The sequence below is a fragment of the Oncorhynchus gorbuscha genome, linkage group LG26 (genome assembly GCF_021184085.1).
Source record: "Oncorhynchus gorbuscha isolate QuinsamMale2020 ecotype Even-year linkage group LG26, OgorEven_v1.0, whole genome shotgun sequence".
NCBI lineage: Eukaryota > Metazoa > Chordata > Actinopteri > Salmoniformes > Salmonidae > Oncorhynchus > Oncorhynchus gorbuscha.
In genome coordinates this window covers 32,854,921-32,873,280 of record NC_060198.1, presented here as the reverse complement: position 1 = coordinate 32,873,280, position 18,360 = coordinate 32,854,921, and the positions used below count along the sequence as shown (strand labels likewise).

General features: G+C 44.7%; 2 protein-coding genes across 2 annotated transcripts; both read left to right on the top strand.

The window, feature by feature from the left end:
• The first annotated feature begins 5,846 nt into the window (after window positions 1-5,846).
• Window positions 5,847-9,232, top strand: LOC124015757 (primary amine oxidase, liver isozyme-like). The gene is made up of 4 exons (XM_046331210.1): window positions 5,847-7,476; window positions 7,693-7,978; window positions 8,095-8,227; window positions 8,354-9,232. The coding sequence occupies exons 1-4, from the start codon at window positions 5,904-5,906 to the stop codon at window positions 8,636-8,638; spliced, it is 2,277 nt and encodes a 758-aa protein (XP_046187166.1). The 5' UTR covers window positions 5,847-5,903; the 3' UTR covers window positions 8,639-9,232.
• A 4,911-nt stretch (window positions 9,233-14,143) lies between these two features.
• On the top strand, window positions 14,144-17,334 carry LOC124015858 (glucose-6-phosphatase catalytic subunit 1-like). Its single transcript, XM_046331332.1, has 5 exons — window positions 14,144-14,597; window positions 14,821-14,930; window positions 15,791-15,896; window positions 16,201-16,316; window positions 16,550-17,334. Exons 1-5 carry the CDS (start codon window positions 14,380-14,382, stop codon window positions 17,056-17,058), a joined length of 1,059 nt encoding a protein of 352 aa, XP_046187288.1. The 5' UTR covers window positions 14,144-14,379; the 3' UTR covers window positions 17,059-17,334.
• Window positions 17,335-18,360: the final 1,026 nt, after the last annotated feature.

The following is an 18,360-nucleotide window of genomic DNA, read 5'->3' as shown; positions in this document are numbered from 1 at the left end:
TTTCACACTTGTCGTGATGTATTTTTATGCGGCAGGCCTTTACTCTCATAAAAACTTGATGGATATAGGGGAACTTTAATCGACTACAGCAGTATTCAACTCTTACCCTAAGAGGTCTGGAGCCTGCTGGTTTGTTGTACTTGATCATTAATTGCACCCAGGTCTAAATCAGTCCCTGATTAGAGGGGAACAATGGAAGAAAATAAAAAAGCAGTGGCTTTGAGGTCCAGAGTTGAGTTTGGGGTCACTACACTATGTAGTGGTGGTATAGGGAAGTGCACGCAAGAGGTAATGTATAACAGGCTAAATAATGGGAAATAATCTAGAATTGGCTGCTGGTTGGTCATGGGCAAGGTTGTGTAGGTTACTTTCTAAATGTAACCTGTACTTTCTAAGTAATGTAATTTTGGGATTACCCAAACTCAGTAACGTAGTATGTTTTAATTTTAGTTTCTTTTGGATTACTTTCCCCTTAAGAGGCAATAGAAGAAGATGAAAAGGACCCATCAAACGGATTTGGTGTGTCATAGTGGTCTCTGACTTGTAGTTAGACTCACTCAGGTGGAACAAATTTCAACTTGAGTATCGGTGTACACATCACTGACAAACGGAAATTGTCCAACCCCACAGACAGTGTGGTGAAGAAGGCGCAACAACAGCGCCTCTTCAACCTCAGGAGGCTAATGAAATGTGGCTTAACACAAAACCCTCACAAACTTTTATAGATGCACAATTGAGAGCATCCTGTCGGGCTGAATCACCGCCTGGTACAGCAACTGCACTGCCCACAACCACAAAGCTCGCCAGAGGGTGGTGTGGTCTGCGCAACGCATTACCGGGGGTGAACTTCCCACCCTCCTGGACACCTACAGCACCCGATGCCATAGGAAGGTCAAAAAGATAATCAAGGACACCAACCACCCGAGCCACTGCCTGTTCACCCCGTTATCATCCAGAAGGTGAGGTCAGTACAGGTGCATCAAAGCTGGCACCGAGACTGAAGCTGTTTTTCAATCTCAAGGCCATCCGACTGCTAAACAGACATCACTAGCACATCAGAGGTGGCTGCCTATAGACATAGATTAGGAATCACTGGCCACATCAATAATGTCCCTTATCTAGCATTACTCATCTCTGATGTATAAACTGCACTCCACAATATTATACAGTATCTTAGTCACTTTTAAATTGTGTTTGCATATTGCATCACCCATTTCATATGTATATACTGTATTCTATACTACACCACTGACTGTTAAACAGCAATCTCCAGCACACAAGAGGATGCTGCCTATAGACATAGATTAGGAATCACTGGCCACTTTTACTCCTCTCATATGTGTAAACTGTACTCTATACTATTCTACGGTATCTTAGTCACAGCTACACCCGCAATATCTGCTAAACACGTATGTTACCAATAAAATAAGATTTTAAATAATCATCTATTTTTTAAGTATCTAATCTGTTTAAAATATTTTTGCTGGTAAAATAGCTGATTGCTTGTCTTTTTTGTAATCAGTTTTATTGAGATAACTCCCCAACCCTGCTCACGGATGTGATATGAAATGTTCGTATATAGTGAGAGTTTAGAGAGACGGTGAGTCTTCAGCACATTACTTTACTGTATACAGAACAGTGGTTGTTTAGAGTAGCATTAGTGCCTGCTTAGGTTTATTGTACTCTTATATATGATACAGTTGGTTCTTAAAGGTAAGTCTTGTCAGGGGTTACATCTGATCCTGACCTGAACAATGTTCCAAAAGATCCCATCCAGCTGTAAATGCAACCCTGTGATGTGAATGTTGTTAATACACTTAAAGGGAATGGTTGGTGTGGGCTGGTCATCTCAGATAAGATGTGCACCTCTCACAATATATACAACTGGCAACCGTTCCTTTACCGCTTTCTTCAGACCTCCCCTGCAAAATGGTCGCTCAAGGAATGTATTCGCTAGTCAAATGGATATTGATAGTCCTTGGCATTGCCTCAGTAATGGGGAACATTGTTCTAATATGGCTTAATATGAGAGATGTGACAGCAGGGCAACAATTCCTTGCTCAACCTCTCCACCCTATAACGGGTGAACACAAGGAGCGCAGCGTTGTTTTTGCTGACATATCAGCTGAGGGATATCGTCAAGTATGCGACTACATGGGCACAATTCCAGACATAAACATTTCGTACTACTCACAAACTATGCCTTTTGATGATTACTTTAATCAACCATTTTGCTGCCAAATAAAGTGGATACGATGCTCTACCTGGATGACAATGGACCCAAGCCGGTGAGAGACCCGAGGAGGGAGGTTCTCCATGGCACCCTCGGGTACATTAAAGACAGTGGTGGAAAAGTAAAGATACTCTACCTTAATAGAAAATGACTCAAGGAAAAGTGAAAGTCACCCAGTAAAATATTACTTGAGAGAAAGTCAAAGTATTTGGTTTTAAATATAATTGAAAGTAAATGGATCAAAAGTAAATGTAATTGTTATATTATTCCTCTTCCACCAAACTTTACAGAAGGCACTATGCATTCGGCACATAGCATTCTCCTGGCATCCGTCAAACCTGGATTCATCTGTCAGACTGCCAGATGGTGAAGCGTGATTCATCACTCCAGAGAACGCGTTTCCACTGCTCCAGAGTCCAATAGTGGCAAGCTTTACGCCACTCCAGCCAATGCTTGGCATTATGCATGGTGATCTTAGGCTTGTGTGGGGCTGCACGACCATGGAAACTCATTTCATGACGCTCCCGACGAACAGGTCTTGTGCTGACGTTGCTTCCAGAGCCAGTTTGGAACTTGCTAGTGAGCGTTGCAACCGAGGACAAAACGTTTATGCGCTATGCACTTCAGCACTCGACAGTCCTGTTCTGTCAGCTTGTGTGGCCTACCACTTCGCACCTGAGCTTTTGTTGCTCCTAGACGTTTCCACTTCACAATAACGGCACTTACATTTGACTGGGGCAAAAATCTAACAAACTGACTTGTTGGAAAGGTGGCATACTATGCTTGCGGATCGTTGAAAGTCACTGAGCTCTTCAGCAAGGCCATTCTACTGCCAGTGTTTGTCTATGGAGATTGAATGGCTCTGTGCTTGATTTTATACACCTGTCAGCCACGGGTGATCAATCAGGTCTCCATACCCACATCGATAACCACACATGCAGCCTAGCGTTTTGGGGGCCCTAAGCAAAACATTTATTTTTTAATTATGAATTGTGTTGCTATATTGGATAAATAGAATATGGGGAATAAAATGTATCCAAATATACCAGTTAATCCTGAAATTAAAGCTATATTCCTTAATTGACGCATAAAAAAGGAAGCCATCCATATCGCGGTCACCAACGCCCCACTACCGAACGAGCTAAACACTTTTTTCTCATGATTTGAGCACAATGACCCTAAGCTGCTGAGGAGAGCCCCCGATGACAACGTGGGCTACACACCCAGGACATATGTAAATCATTCAAATGTGTTAACCCTCACAAGGCTGCCGGCTCAGACGGCATTGCTAGCCCTGCCCTCAGAGCATGTGCAGACCAGCTGGCTGTTGTCTTCTCTGACGTTTTCTCTGACTAGGTCATATCGGTCAGGCCGCTATATACACCTTCAAGATGTCCACTATCATCCCTGTGCCCAAGAAAGGGAAAGTAACTGAACTGAATGACTACCGACCAGTAGCACTCACCTCTGTTATCATGAAGTACTTAAAGATTCTAGTCAAAGACCATATCACCTCCCTCCCTGACACACTCGACTCTCTCCAATTCGCCTACCACCCTGACAGATCCACAGACGACGCAATCGCCATTGCACTGTACACTGCCCTTAGCCACCTGGACAAAAGGAATGCATATGTGAGGATGCTGTTCATCGACTACAGCTTGTTCTTCAATATCATAGGGTCTGAACTCCTCCTTATGCAACTGGGTCCTTGGCCTCCTGACGGGACACCCCCAGGTGGTGAAGGTAGGCAACATTACCTCGTCGACACTGATTCTCAACACAGGGGCCCCACAAGGGCGCGTCCTCAGTCCCCTTCTGTATTCCCTGTATACGCACGACTGTGTGGCCTCACACAGTTCCAACTTAATAATAATAATAATCATCATCAAGTTTGCTGACAACACGACAGTAGCAGGCCTGATTACCAACAACGACAAGACAGTTTACAGGTAGGAGAAAGGCTCTGACGGCGTGGTGCCAGGGAAACAACCTCTCCCTCAATGTTAGAAAAACAAAGGAGCTGATTGTGGACTTCAGGAGGAACCAGGCTGGACACGCCCCCATTCTCATCAACGGGGTCGCCGTGGAGACAGTCAATAACTTAAAATTCCTTGGTGTACACATCTCAGAGAACCTGAAATGGTCTAACCACACGGACACGTGAAGAAGGCACGACAGTGACTCTTCAACCTCGGGATGCAGAAGAAATTCGGCCTGTACCGAAGGGCCCTCCACAGTGTTCTACAGGTGCATCATCGAGAGCATACTGTTGGGCTGCATCACTTACAGCAACTCCACCGCCACGGACCGTAAGGCGCTTCAGAGGGTGACACGTGCAGTCAAATTCACCATTGGGTGCACACCGCCTGCCCTACAGGACACCTACAACACCAGGTGTCGCAGGAAATCCAAGATGATCATCAGGGACCCCAGCCATGCCCTGTTCACCCTGCTTCAATCACTCAGATGCAAACAGTTGTAAGGGATTTCTGGCCTATGTTCATACAAGAGACCACAGGAAACGTATATGTTCAGAGGTTAGTTTGTTTAATAAGGATTGCAACCTGGAGTATACACTTCCAGTAATTTGCAAGTAACACACTCAGTTCTCAAGATGGTGTTTGCCCCTTTTCTCCCCTACTATGGTGAAGTCCCTGTGCTGCTTTATAAGCTCATAATTATCAGTTGCTAATACAACATTGTCTCTGTTAGCCATGTTTTGAGGGTATACATTGTTCATTTACATTTAGGCCTACCTTGTTTACAAACATTGGTGTAAAACAAGCTTATATGTTGGGTTCTGATGGGCTAAGTCTACGACAGTTGAACTACCTCATGAATCAATGGGTATACGCTATATCATTCATGTATAGCCTATATCCAAAAAATGGATGTAGCAACTAAGAGTTATAGCTGTGTTTGTTGGTTAGAATAAGAGAGCTCCTTTTACGGCTTGCCACAGAAAGAAAAGTGAGGAGCGCTATACACTATAAACCTACTTCAAACGGAGGACTTTCAGAAAGGCTGCCAAGACCTGTGGCTTTCCACTTACATCAAATGTTGGGAAGAGAATGTTGGCTGCGTTCCGAAACGGAAAACTATTCCCACCAGTGTCCAGGAAACACTGCGGGCGACAACAGACGAATCAAGGCGTTTTTTCACTTCGACAGTGCAGTGAGTCCCAGTCTAGTGAATATCAACAAAAGCAACACCATCAATTGTTTTGTCTGCGCGTGATGCCTGGTTTATAGAGGCTTCCAAACAAAAATAACCATTATAGTGTATTTCAACTTCAAGAAGAAGTTGCTCTTGCAAACCACATTTTACATGTACAAATAAAAATATCTTTAAAAAATATATCAACATAACCAAGTCCCTTGAACGAGTATTTATTTGACACGAACGTGCCACCCTCCACAGTATGTGCGTAAAATACACTTTACGCAGGAGGAATGTTGGCCTTTATCCAAAAACTATTGGATTAAATCCCGGCAATTGCATAACTTTATTCAAAGTATGGGACAACTTTGCATTTCTTGAGGGTGCTGCGTGGGGGTGGGACGAGGGACGGACGGGTGTGGCTCATCCCAAATTCACTTGCGCGCCTAATCTTAAATTAGGCTCCTCGCAATCGCCTCCTCTATCCAGAACACCCCATGGTGTTTAGATGATGGTTTTGAGAATGACTTCATTAGTTAAATGGTTATTGATACTCTTTGGCCTGATCTCAATAATAGCGAATATTGTCATTGTATGTCTTTACTCGGGTAGGCTGCCCAAATGCTCCTCGAAGCCGCATCATGTTTTCAAGGGAAAACACAATGAACGCAGCGCGGTGTTTGCTGACCTGTCCGCCGAGGAATATCTCCAAGTCCGCGACTATATGAGTAATCAGAAAGACTTGGATATTTCTGTCAATGCGCTTACAAAGCCTTCAGGGAATTTCCTCTTCTTAATTGATGTTTTGTTGCCAAGGAAAGCAGGTGCGCTTGGCTACCTAGATAACAATAAGCCCAAGCCGGTGAGAGAGGCGACTGCGGTGGTTTTCTATGGCACCCTTGGGCACATTAAAGAATATGTGGTGGGACCTCTCCCCAACCCGATTTACCACCGCGATGTCACCGTTGAGAAGTATAAAGAAGAGTTGCCCATCAATGCGCGTACGGTCACCATTGGTGAATATGCACTTATTTCCAAGTTTATTAATGAAGAGGTATTTACAAAACTTGGTAAAATTGTGAAAGAAAGTTTTGATGTCAGTAAAGAGAAAACCCTGAATTATTTCGAAGGCATGCCTCGGGGTGTCAAATCGGGAGAGAGACAGACATGGATATCTTTCTTTCGTGATTTGAGTGGGATGTACATCCACCCTGTAGGTTTGGAAGTTTTAATCAACCACGAAAGCACCAACGCGTCTCTTTGGAGTGTGAAGAGATTGCTTTATAACGGACAGTACTTCGACAGTGTGGAGGATCTTCTAAAACAATATGATGATGGAAAAGTGACTAAAATTGTCTATAAACCTGTCCAGAACTATGCATCACTCAAACCTAAAAGTAAACCCACCGGTTTAAGCCCTCAGCAGTTTTATGCGCAAGGTAAACGCTTCAGTGTCAAGAATAATCATGTTATGTATCTCGAATGGAGTTTTGCGTTTGGTCTGAGTTCCCTCACCGGTATGAGAGTTTTTGACGTTCGTTTCAAGGGGGAGAGGATAGCTTATGAGGTTAGTGTTCAAGAGGCAATGTCAGTTTATGGTTCCATCACACCCGGCATGATTCTGACTAAGTTTTTGGACTCTAGTATCGGAATAGGTCGCTTTGCGCACGAGCTCGTTCGAGGCGTGGATTGTCCGTACGCGGCAACCTACATCGACACTTTCCGATACATTGACGTCAGTGCACCTCAGAGATTCAGGAATTCAATTTGCCTTTTTGAGCACAATACAGGCCGTCCTCTCAGAAGACACTTCTCTGACTTTTTCAGCAATAGTTATGGAGGCATGGTTAACAGTGCCTTAGTTTTTAGGACCATTACGGCCATAGGTAACTATGACTACTTGTGGGACTTCATTTTTTATCAGAGCGGCTCTGTTGAGGCCAAAGTGCATGCCACTGGATACATATCGTCATCTTTCAATGTTGACGGCAATCTCAAATACGGACACCAGGTGGCAGAAAATACTATTGGGAACATCCACACTCATTTCATCAACTTCAAAGTTGACCTGGACGTGTTGGGTAAGTGTGAACAATACATTTGGCCGAGTATGAACCGATGAAAGGTCAAGCACAGTTATAAATGTTTTAAATGTTCTTGTGGCCACTGAAGACCTGGTTTGAACCCCAGTTGGTTACATTGGTGCTGGACGTGTCTGTGAGTTATCTTTCATTTCAATGATAGGATTATAACATTATCAAATATTTAGAATTTTGAATTGGGTTTCTGTACCACAGGGGTTGAGAATGTATTCCAGACCAAGGACATGAAGTTTATGAATGTGTCTTTACCCTGGATGCCGGAGCGCTATGCCATGGTTCCTCAGCTGGTGGAGGCCCAGCTAAAGACTGAGAAGGAGGCTGCTCTCCGCTACGACACCAAGACGCCACGCTACCTTCACATCGCCAGCAACCGCACCAACCGCTGGGGCCACCAGCGCTCCTACCGCCTCCAGGTGGTCAGCTTCACAGGTGACAGCCTTCCAGAGACGGAGCCAGAGGAGAAGTCCATGTCTTGGGCTAGGTGAGTCTCCCTCCCCTCCCCTCTCCTCCTAAGGAAGGTCCTACTTCCTAAAACACAGGTTACAGGTAGACCAAAGGCAAAGCAGTTTGACCAACTTTTGTTATTTTATTTGACAGGTATAAAGTGGCCATCACTAAGCACAAAGACTCCGAGCAGACCAGCAGTAGCCTGTACAGTCAGAACAACATGTGGACACCAGCAGTGGACTTCAGCAAGTACATTGAGGATGACGAGAACATTGAGAACCAGGTGTGTTTTTGAACTTATGTGCCGTTGTCCTTACATATATTTTACCCCTCTCTTGAGATTTGCACATTTTCAGGTCATTGATAAACGAAGGTTTGGTAGTCACCAAATGAGTGCTTTTTCGTCTAGGACCTGGTTGCCTGGGTAACCACCGGCTTCCTCCACATTCCCCATGCCGAGGACATCCCCAACACAGTTACCGTTGGAAATGGAGGCGGAGTGATCCTGAGACCACATAACTACTTCGATGAGGACCCGTCTATTCACTCTCCAGACGGGGTGTACATCAGTCCGGGGTCAGAGGGAAACTGTGAAAATAACAAGATGGCCTGCTTGGCTGAAGACGCATGCAGCCCAGTCGTTGAACCCTTCACCTACAATGGGTTTGAAGGGACCATGAAGTTTGAAGAGTGAAAAAAAAAGTCCCCAGTCCCAATCCTGAGTGTGCTCTGCGCTAAACACTAAAACACTTATACAAATGTGAATCAAGACAACATTTGAAATCATTAAGAAACAGCATTGGATTTCTAACTTGGCATGGACTCTACAAGTTGTCAAAAGTGTTCCACAGGGATGCTGGCCCAAATTGACTCCAATGCTTCCCGCAGTTGTTTCAAGTTGGCTGGGTGTCCTTTGGGTGGTGGACCATTCTTGATACACACGGGAAACTGTTTAAGAGTGGAAAAACCCAGCGGCGTTGCCTTGTGCCTGGCACCTGCTATCATACCCTGTCCAACAGCACTTAAATCTTTTGTCTTGCCCATTCACCCTCTAAATGCTACCTCCACTGTATATATATATTCAACTCAATACAGTATAGGTTTATATCTGCTCATTTGAATACTTTATCACTGCACTGATGCTTTTCAATTCACTTTCGTCTGACCACTCTCTGTATGAGGAGGAAGCTGGGACTCTCCGTTGATTGTTTTGTTTATGTTTTTACCTTACACACAAGAATGAATGTGTCTAGTTGTCTCTCCCAATAAAAATAATTGTTTAAAATGGGCCGGACCTCAGCTGTTTCCTGTTTTTTCAGTCTTTCTACTCCCCATGGTGTCTGTAGAGACCAGATCAAAGTGGGTGAATGAACTCCCCACCCCTCCTCACTTCATGGGAACACAGGTTCTTGTTGTAATGCATTTTAATACATTGAAAACATTTTTTTAACCTTTATTTAACTAGGCAAGTCAGTTAAGAACAAATTCTTATCTACAATGACGGCCTACACCGGCCAAACCCAGACGACGCTGGGTCAACTGTGCACCACCCTATGGGACAATCACGGCCGGTTGTGATACAGCCTGGATAAGAATTAACTTAGAATTTTTTTTCACAGTACAATAGGGTAACAAATTTAAACAGCACTGCAAGTTATTTCCTGTAAACAAGCATTTCTGGGGGGTTTGTTGCACAAGATTTTGTCATTTTTTAAGGCCATTGCGAGTCTGTAATTTCATTGGATAACCCACAGATTTTGTAACATATATTGGCGCAGCCTCCAATCCTTACAAAAGGTGACCTGAAAATGACCTCCTCTCGGTGGCCATCGTAAATATTTGAAGGAATGTCCATGCAGGTAACGGGCCTCTTACGCTGAACTTTGTCCACATTTTGGAGTGATGGATTTCTGCTCCGGTGCTCAGTGCCTCTTAGACCTGTGTAGGCTGCTCATCACACACACACACACACACACACACACACACACACACACACACACACACACACACACACACACACACACACACACACACACACACACACACACACACACACACACACACACACACACACACACACACACACACACACACACACACACACACACACACACACACACACATGTTTACTCCCACTTGTGTTGCAAAGCGTCTGTTTGAATTTAACCTTCCACTTTCAATAAATTCCACTCAGACTGTGTAGACATTCAGTTACAGACCAGATGTTAAAGTGTTAGAATGTGAGGGGAATGGATACATTAAATCAACACTGGAGTTAATGGTGTCAGAGAAAACGTTCCTATGGGTTCGCATGATTTCAGTCAGACACTAAGGACACTTTGGTTTGTCGTCCATTCTAATTAATGCCTGCAGGCTGGCTTGGTTAAAACAGGAAACATTTGTAACAAAAATCATTTTTAAAAGCACTCAGTGGAAAACGAAGGAACTTCATTTGTCAAATTCCTAACTTGACTCCTGACATAGCAACCACACCCCCTTCCCCCTAAATAAAGAGGAGATAACTGCCTCTGTGTTAATGTGAGGGACATTTTCCACTGGATTCAAACTCTCATCTGCCTAGTGCTGGTCACCCCAACGTCCTCGCCCTGTGACCTTCCTGCTCCACTAACCATATAACGGTCATGAGTCATGACCAGTAGACTGCTCCAGTTACTGGTAAGAACTCCCCCCCCACCCCACACACTGATCTCAGTGGTAGACCAAATACTGGTTGTCAGTCTCTCCAGAGGCACCTTCATTCTGAGAGTCACTCCCTTGGAGTTGAAAAGTCTGCACCAAGATTACTAGACTTAGACTAAGCAGTAAGAAGACTTGAATAGAGGAATATACACAGGATAGCCTATAGCCTACATGGAAAGATAACATAGTTCTACACAACATTAGATCAAATGCTGGCCAGATAAAACCACACATCTTTAGCTATTTACCTGAGTTCACTTGAGCTTGATTTTCATTTCATAATGAAAGACCCATGCACAACTATTAGGTAACTTCAACCATGGGAAATGTTGTTCTTTATGGCAACAAGAAAATCGAGCAAAAAGTACTCAATGTCAGGGTCTCTTGGTTCAAGGCATGCTGCGAAGAGTCTGAACTGACTTGGGAAAGTATGTTGGAAGTTTCTATAAAGAACCTTACTGTCATAACAGGACTGTTTATCATGTGGATTCTCTTGGCAGACTGCCTGGCGAGACATCGAGAGCAACATGGGTGTCACATACTATACCTTCATCTGTCTATTCTCAAGGGCAATAGATGGAAAGTTGCCTACAAGTTGAGGTCCGTGATAGTATAGTACAACACTCCCTTTGATCCAACAACAACTTCTATAACAGATGCATAAATGTTGAACAGACCAGGCGACTTTATAAACAAAACCTCAACTTTATGGCTAAATTGTATTGTGTAAACACAGTGATGCTATTTTAATACACTAATATATATCTGATGCAGCACATCAGATGATTGTTTATTCAATTTTTCAATGTGCTTGTACCCGTCCCTATTAAAATAAACCATCAATGAAATGAAATCTAGGCCTTATGCATGGTGTGAGACCGCAGTATTTGACTACCCTTTGGAACTTCCTCAAAGGTAAGCCTCTCCAACTGATGAAAGAGGATGCTGACAGAGTCCAGAAACTCGGGGAAGAATCCAAAAATCTCCCATTGAGATCAATGCATTATTTCCGCAACAGTCTGAGCCTTGTGATTCCCTGGTGCTAAAAGACTCCAGGAGACCGTTATCCTCCTTTTATAACGTGGTGAACAACAGCGACACTAGACAATGTAATGAACGCATGGTGACCTGCACAGGTTTACTCTCTAATGCATCATGCATCCTCACACTTGTGATGAATGTGTTGGGGGTGTCTGTAATCATTAACTGATAGACATGGTTTGGTCATAACTCACAGTCCCAAACAGCCACAGCTCAGAGGACTGATCTCCATACAAAGCAGACAACCATTGGCTGAACATTCAATATTTGGACAACTGTGTGTTTTTCTCTAGTTTATCAGCACAGTCCACTGGGACAGATGGTACCTTGGGGTGCAGGGCAGTGATGTTGGTGATGTGGTCTATGGCAAGGGCATTATTGGTGATGGAGTGCCCGGTTTAACCTCTGTTTTAACTCTGTTTATTAAGCCTGGTTAAAAGCACTCTGGTAATCAACATGGCGCAATTAAGACAATTGCCTTGTTAATCACAGACGTATTTGTGTAGACATAAACAAGAGGCTCTTGGCTGAGTAAACATATTCACAGTTACATGTTTCATAGCAGAGATCAACCACAGTTAATGACCTCCTTGAGTTTCAATCTCACACCAGTAGCAGTCCCTTGGCTGGCTAGAAAATATCAACAGGTTTGTAATGGATTTACAAATGTTACATGAATAAATATCGCAAAAATATGTCCTATTATACCATCAGGGAAGAGTTCAACAAAACACACTTACATCATGCATCTCTCACCTGGTTTCCCCACCCCACCCCACACACACGTTCACTTGTCTCCCCTCTCCCTAAACGTGTTTCTCAAGGAAAAGCCATCCGCTCCATTAGGGCAATTGGAGGGGTGGGGGACGGACATGAAATGGGAATTGTAGGATGTGTGTGTGTGTGTGTGTGTGTGTGTGTGTGTGTGTGTGTGTGTGTGTGTGTGTGTGTGTGTGTGTGTGTGTGTGTGTGTGTGTGTGTGTGTGTGTGTGTGTGTGTGTGTGTGTGTGTGTGTACGTGTGGTGGGCTGCACAGTGGGGCCATGCTAGTGTTATTTTTAGCTCCCTGGGGAAGATTATGGTTTTTGGAGCAAACAACAGCATCAGCAGCAGGCAAGGAACAGGCCTAATGTCTGTCAGCCGGCCACGGCCAGATAACATATCACCTTGGAAACTTGTGCTGGTTGGAGGATGGTGGCTGGGAACACTCAGCTAGAAGTAAACACAGACCCTCTCATCCTCCCCTCCTCTTCCCTCCATGCCTACCCTCACTAAACGAGGCTACACTCTTTTCCATCACTAGCTCGGCATGCCTGTCCAGTGTGGGTTTTTCCATATTGCCCTCTTTTTTTCCCCTCCTCCTTTGGCCTTCAGCAACACGTGCAAAGTAGTATGTCCTGGAAAAGTCCTCTTTCTTAAAATGGTTAACCATACACTCTTAGGAAAAAAGGAGCTATCTAGAACCTAAAAGGGTCCTTCGGCTGTCCCCACAGGAGCACCCTTTTTGGTTCCAGGTAGAATCGTTTTGGTTTCAGGTAGAACCCTTTTGGGTTCCAAGTAGGACCCTTTCCACAGAGGGTTCTACATGGAACTCAAAAGTGTCCCACGTGGAACCAAAAAGGGTTCTCCTATGGGGACAGCCAAAGGACCCTTTTGGAACCCTTGGAGAGTACATGTAGTTTAAAGCAGTCATTGAATGAAATAAGAATGATGGATCAATGAGACATTGAGAGATATTGCACTTTTGAAAGGAGAAATCCATCAGCGATTCATTGGCGCTTATATTGAACCCATACTCTTGATATTGTTCAACTCCATAAGAGGGCAATCAGGCGGCGGTGGAAAAAGAACACACATTTACTTCGTCTGGCATCTACTCACTCTGAGCTCTCAACAGGGCAGGGAGCGATAACTGGAGGAGCAGCCCCTGCACATGCATGACACGTGACGGTGGTGATGAGTATGTGTGCATGCATATGTCTTTCAGCGGAGGCTGGTGGGAGGAACAATAGCAGGACTGGCTCATTGTAATGGCTGGAATGGAATTAATGGAACAGAGTCAAGCTTGTGGTTTCCATATGTTTGATGTGTTTGATACCGTTCCATTGATTCCGTCCCAGCCATTACAATGAACCCGTCCTCCTATAGCTCCTCCCACCAGCCGCCACTGGTGTGTGTGTTCGCGCGTGCGTGCATGTGTGTGTGTGTGTGTGTGTGTGTGTGTGTGTGTGTGTGTGTGTGTGTGTGTGTGTGTGTGTGTGGGGGGGGGGTCCAGCAATACAAGGCCACAGGTAGTCCCCATGGTGATGCACTGACCAGCTGGCTCCAGTGCAGTCGGTCATGATGTAATGTTTGTCCAGTTCTTTTCCCTCCCCACTCTCTCCAGTTCAAAGATCAGGCGTGGTGGAGTGACCAGGTGTTCACACAGGGTATAAAAGGGATGGCAGTGGTGACAGGTGGGCACTGGACAGACAAGTAGCACACACTACAAGGGCTGCACAGAGACCTCATACCACTACCTCTCGACTTTATCGGACAATACACTCAGAACTATGGTACTGCCAGCGGGCAACTCAGCAGACACCTCTGCTCTTCTGACATAGGATATCAGACAAGGCAGGAGCTATAGATCAGTTGTCGAAGACTGTACTTAACGTTAGTGTGACTGTCAGATACAGTGAACTAGAGAGCAGCCATGGACACCGTCCACGCCTATGGGGTTAGCACCACACGATACCTCCAGACTCACTACAGGGACACTCAGAGCTGGTTCCTGTTTGTTTCTATGGCAGCTGACCTGCGGAACACCTTCTTTGTCTTCTTCCCTGTGTGTTTCCACCTGCGGGAATCAGTGGGGGTCAAGCTGGTCTGGGTGGCTGTGGTGGGAGACTGGCTCAACCTTATCTTCAAATGGTAGGTGACTGCTAATACTAATACTAATCACAGTGCTCAGATGCTAAGATAAAGAATAACAATATAATATGTATATTTCCAGGATGAAAATACTGCAGGTTCCGAATGTTTTAACAATGCTATGAGAACGATCCAAAAGATGATCCCTCCATTTCGTATGTTGCCAGACAGAGGAGGATTCAATATGAGATACATGATATATTACTCTCTCATGTCTACACAGGATCCTGTTTGGCGAGCGTCCCTATTGGTGGGTTCAAGAGACTCCTTACTATGCCAACTCATCAGCGCCACAAATTGAGCAGTTCCCTATGACCTGTGAGACTAGTCCAGGTGAGTGCCTGTTTGTCTGCTGCTGGTGGCAAAACCACTTTCCCTTCTGGAGAATCCATGCAGTATTTTCAACTCAAATGAATTAAATTACATTATTATTTTTTAATTTTTTAAATATCTTTATTTAACTAGGCAAGTCAGTTAAGAACGAATTCTTATTTACAATGACGGCCAACCAAAAGGCAAAAGGCCTCCTGGGGGGACGGGGGCTGGGATTAAAAATAAAAATAAATAAAATAAAAATATAGGACAAAATACACATCACGACAAGAGAGACAACACTACATACAGAGAGACCTAAGACAACAACATAGCATGGAAGCAACACATGACAACACAGCATGGTAGCAACACAACATGGCAGCAGCACAACATGGTAGCAGCACAAAACAGGGTACAAAAATTATTGGGCACAGACAACAGCACAAAGGACAAGAATGTAGAGACAACAATACATCACGCAAAGCAGCCACAACTCTCAGTAAGAGCGTCCATGATTGAGTCTTTTAATGAAAAGATTGAGATAAAACTGTCCAGTTTTAGTTTTTGTTGCAGCTCGTTCCATTTGCTAGCTGCAGCGAACTGATAAGACAAGCTTTAGGGAACTTTAACAGAACGTGACTGGCAGAATGGGTGTTGTATGTTGAGGGTGAGTGCTGCAGTAGATATCTCAGATAGGGGGGAGTGAGACCTAAGAGGGTTTTATAAATAAGCATCAACCAGTGGGTCTTGCGACAGGTATACAGAGATGACCAGTTTACAGAGGAGTATAGAGTGCAGTTTGATTCAGTTGGATTCCATTCAGTTCGCAATTTTTCTTTCAAGCAAAACTGTACTTGACAGCAGTTCTCCTCTCACAGGAAGTCCGTCGGGTCATGCCATGAGTGCTGCAGGGGTTTACTACGCTCTGATCTCATCACTCCTCGCCATCCTCCTCAAGGAACACGGGAGTCACATCAAGAACTGGTAAGAGGACAAATTTGGTTGTTTATGTTGTTTATCAGAGTTTATCCGCTAGACACAATTATCGAGATTGAATGATCCAACTCTAGGTGACTGTGTGTCTTTCCCCCGTGTGTGCGTGTGTGTGTGTGTGTGTGTGTGTGTGTGTGTGTGTGTGTGTGTGTGTGTGTGTGTGTGTGTGTGTGTGTGTGTGTGTGTGTGTGTGTGTGTGTGTGTGTGTGTGTGTGTGTGTGTGTGTGTGTGTGTGTGTGTGTGTGTGTGTGTGTGTGTGTGTGTGTGTGTGTGTTTGTGTGTGTGTGTGTGTCAGGTGTGTCCGCGGGATCCTGTGGGCTGTCTTCTGGTGTGTGCAGGTGTGTGTCTGCCTCTCCAGGGTTTTCATTGCTGCCCACTTCCCTCACCAGGTTGTCGCTGGGGTCGTCACAGGTCAGTGGAGAGCTCCAACTCTTATACCGAATTCTAAATCAAACCCTACACCCTACCCTGTTGTGTATGTGTTCCATTCAGAGGGTGAATGGGCAAGAGAAAAGATTTAAGTGTCTTTGAACAAGGTATGGTAGTAGGTCCCTGGCGCCTTTGTTAGGTGTTTTCCCAATTGATAACATGCAAGTGAAAGCTGGGAAAGAACTTCTCTTTGACAAGCCTGTCCGTTTTCCTAGGCATCCTAGTGGCGGAGACCTTTGACCGGGTCCACTGGATCTACAGGGCTAGCCTGAGGCGCTATGTCTACACCACCCTCTCCCTGCTCTCCTTCGCTGTGGGCCTTTACCTGGTCCTCAGGGGCCTGGGGGTGGACCTGCTCTGGACCCTGGACAAGGCCCAGCGCTGGTGCCAGCGGCCCCAATGGGTCCACATAGACACTACACCCTTCGCCAGCCTCCTGCGCAACACCGGCACTCTGTTAGGCCTGGGCTTGGGCTTGCACTCGCCCCTCTACGTCGAGGCCCGGAGAGTTGGCGGTGGCGCCACCTACAGGCTGGCATGTGTGGGCGCCACACTTCTGCTGCTCCACCTACTGGACTCATTCAGGCCACCAGCCCACACCAGGGCTCTGTTCTACCTGCTGTCCTTCTGTAAGAGTGCCACTGTGCCCCTGGCCACTGTGGGCATAGTACCCTACTGCGTGGCCGGGGCAGCGGGACAGAACGGAAAGAAACACCCGTTTTGAACTAATTCCAACTTATTGTAATTCTGTGAGAAATGCCATGAAGGGACAGACAGAGGCGGACTGTCATAGGAGAGGCAGGAATGTTCACCCCAGTTGAAAGGGCTTGAAGGTCGGTCAATAGACACTTGTTGCTGCATGAGGTGGATGTTTTATATTAGATTTTTTTCTCTTTTTTTATCACATGCACAGATGTAGTTGCAGTGTACAGTGAAATTCTTAAGCTCCGAGCTCCAGCAGTGCAGGTGTGAATGAAACAATAAAAAAATATGATTATTATTATTATTATGTATACATGTTTACAACGTGACAATGGTAAATATAAATGTTCATTGGGTGTGGGCAGGGTAATTGTCCGTTGGGGGGGATAAAATGTCCATAGAGGGATCAGCTGTCGTTTTTCAATGCAGAAGGGCTGGTAACCTCACGCAGTGCAGTGGTCATGGACCAGGGCTTGCCCTGAGAAATTAGACGGCATAATAAATCCGTTATTAGCGCACTACTTGGTTTTCTTTTCATATGATGGGGCGGCAGGGTAGACTAGTGGTTAGAGCGTTGGACTAGTAACCGGAAGGTTTCAAGTTCAAACCCCTGAGCTGACAAGGTATAAATCTGTTGTTCTGCCCCTGAACAGGCAGTTAACCCACTGTTCCTAGGCCATCATTGAAAAAAGAATTTGTTCTTAATTGACTTGCCTAGTTAAATAAAGGTAAAAATATGAGTCAATTCTTTTAAAATTAAATATATATTTGTATTTATTGTGTACAGTCCACATTAATCATGCTCTATGAAACAGCCACTTTTCCTGTAAATGCCCTGTGATTTATAATACCCAATGGCACATTTTATTTGACAATCAAATAGCATAATTAATAATCACTTACTGTAGATAGACCACAGTTCATTTATTTGTTATCGCTCTCAGTCAGAAAAGCCTGTGGAGGATTCAGTCTTTAGATTGTAAAATCAAGAAGCACCCCCAATCGGTTTCTTGTCTTCATGAAATATTGTTATAGGGAGAGAAGGAGGGTAAGCATAGAATGACATATATACTGACCAAAAATATAAACGCAACAAAGTGTTGGTCCCATGTTTCATGAGCTGAATCAAAGATCCCAGAAATGTTCCATACGGACAAAAAGCAGATTTCGCTCAAATGTTACGTACAAATTGGTTTTACATCCCTGTTATTGAGCATTTCTCCTTTGCCAAGATAATACATTCACCTGACAACTGTGGCATATCAAGAAGCTGATTAAACAGCATGATCAATACACAGGGGGAGCATGCAATTGAATGACTGCA

Coding starts and splice junctions, on each gene's coding strand:
- LOC124015858 (XM_046331332.1), top strand. CDS start 14,380: ATGGACACCGTCCACGCCTATGGGGTTAGCACCACACGATACCTCCAG. Junction 14,598..14,820: donor CTCAACCTTATCTTCAAATG/GTAGGTGACTGC, acceptor ATGTCTACACAG/GATCCTGTTTGGCGAGCGTC. Junction 15,897..16,200: donor GGGAGTCACATCAAGAACTG/GTAAGAGGACAA, acceptor TGTGTGTGTCAG/GTGTGTCCGCGGGATCCTGT.
- LOC124015757 (XM_046331210.1), top strand. CDS start 5,904: ATGATGGTTTTGAGAATGACTTCATTAGTTAAATGGTTATTGATACTC. Junction 7,477..7,692: donor AGTTGACCTGGACGTGTTGG/GTAAGTGTGAAC, acceptor TCTGTACCACAG/GGGTTGAGAATGTATTCCAG. Junction 8,228..8,353: donor ACGAGAACATTGAGAACCAG/GTGTGTTTTTGA, acceptor TTTTTCGTCTAG/GACCTGGTTGCCTGGGTAAC.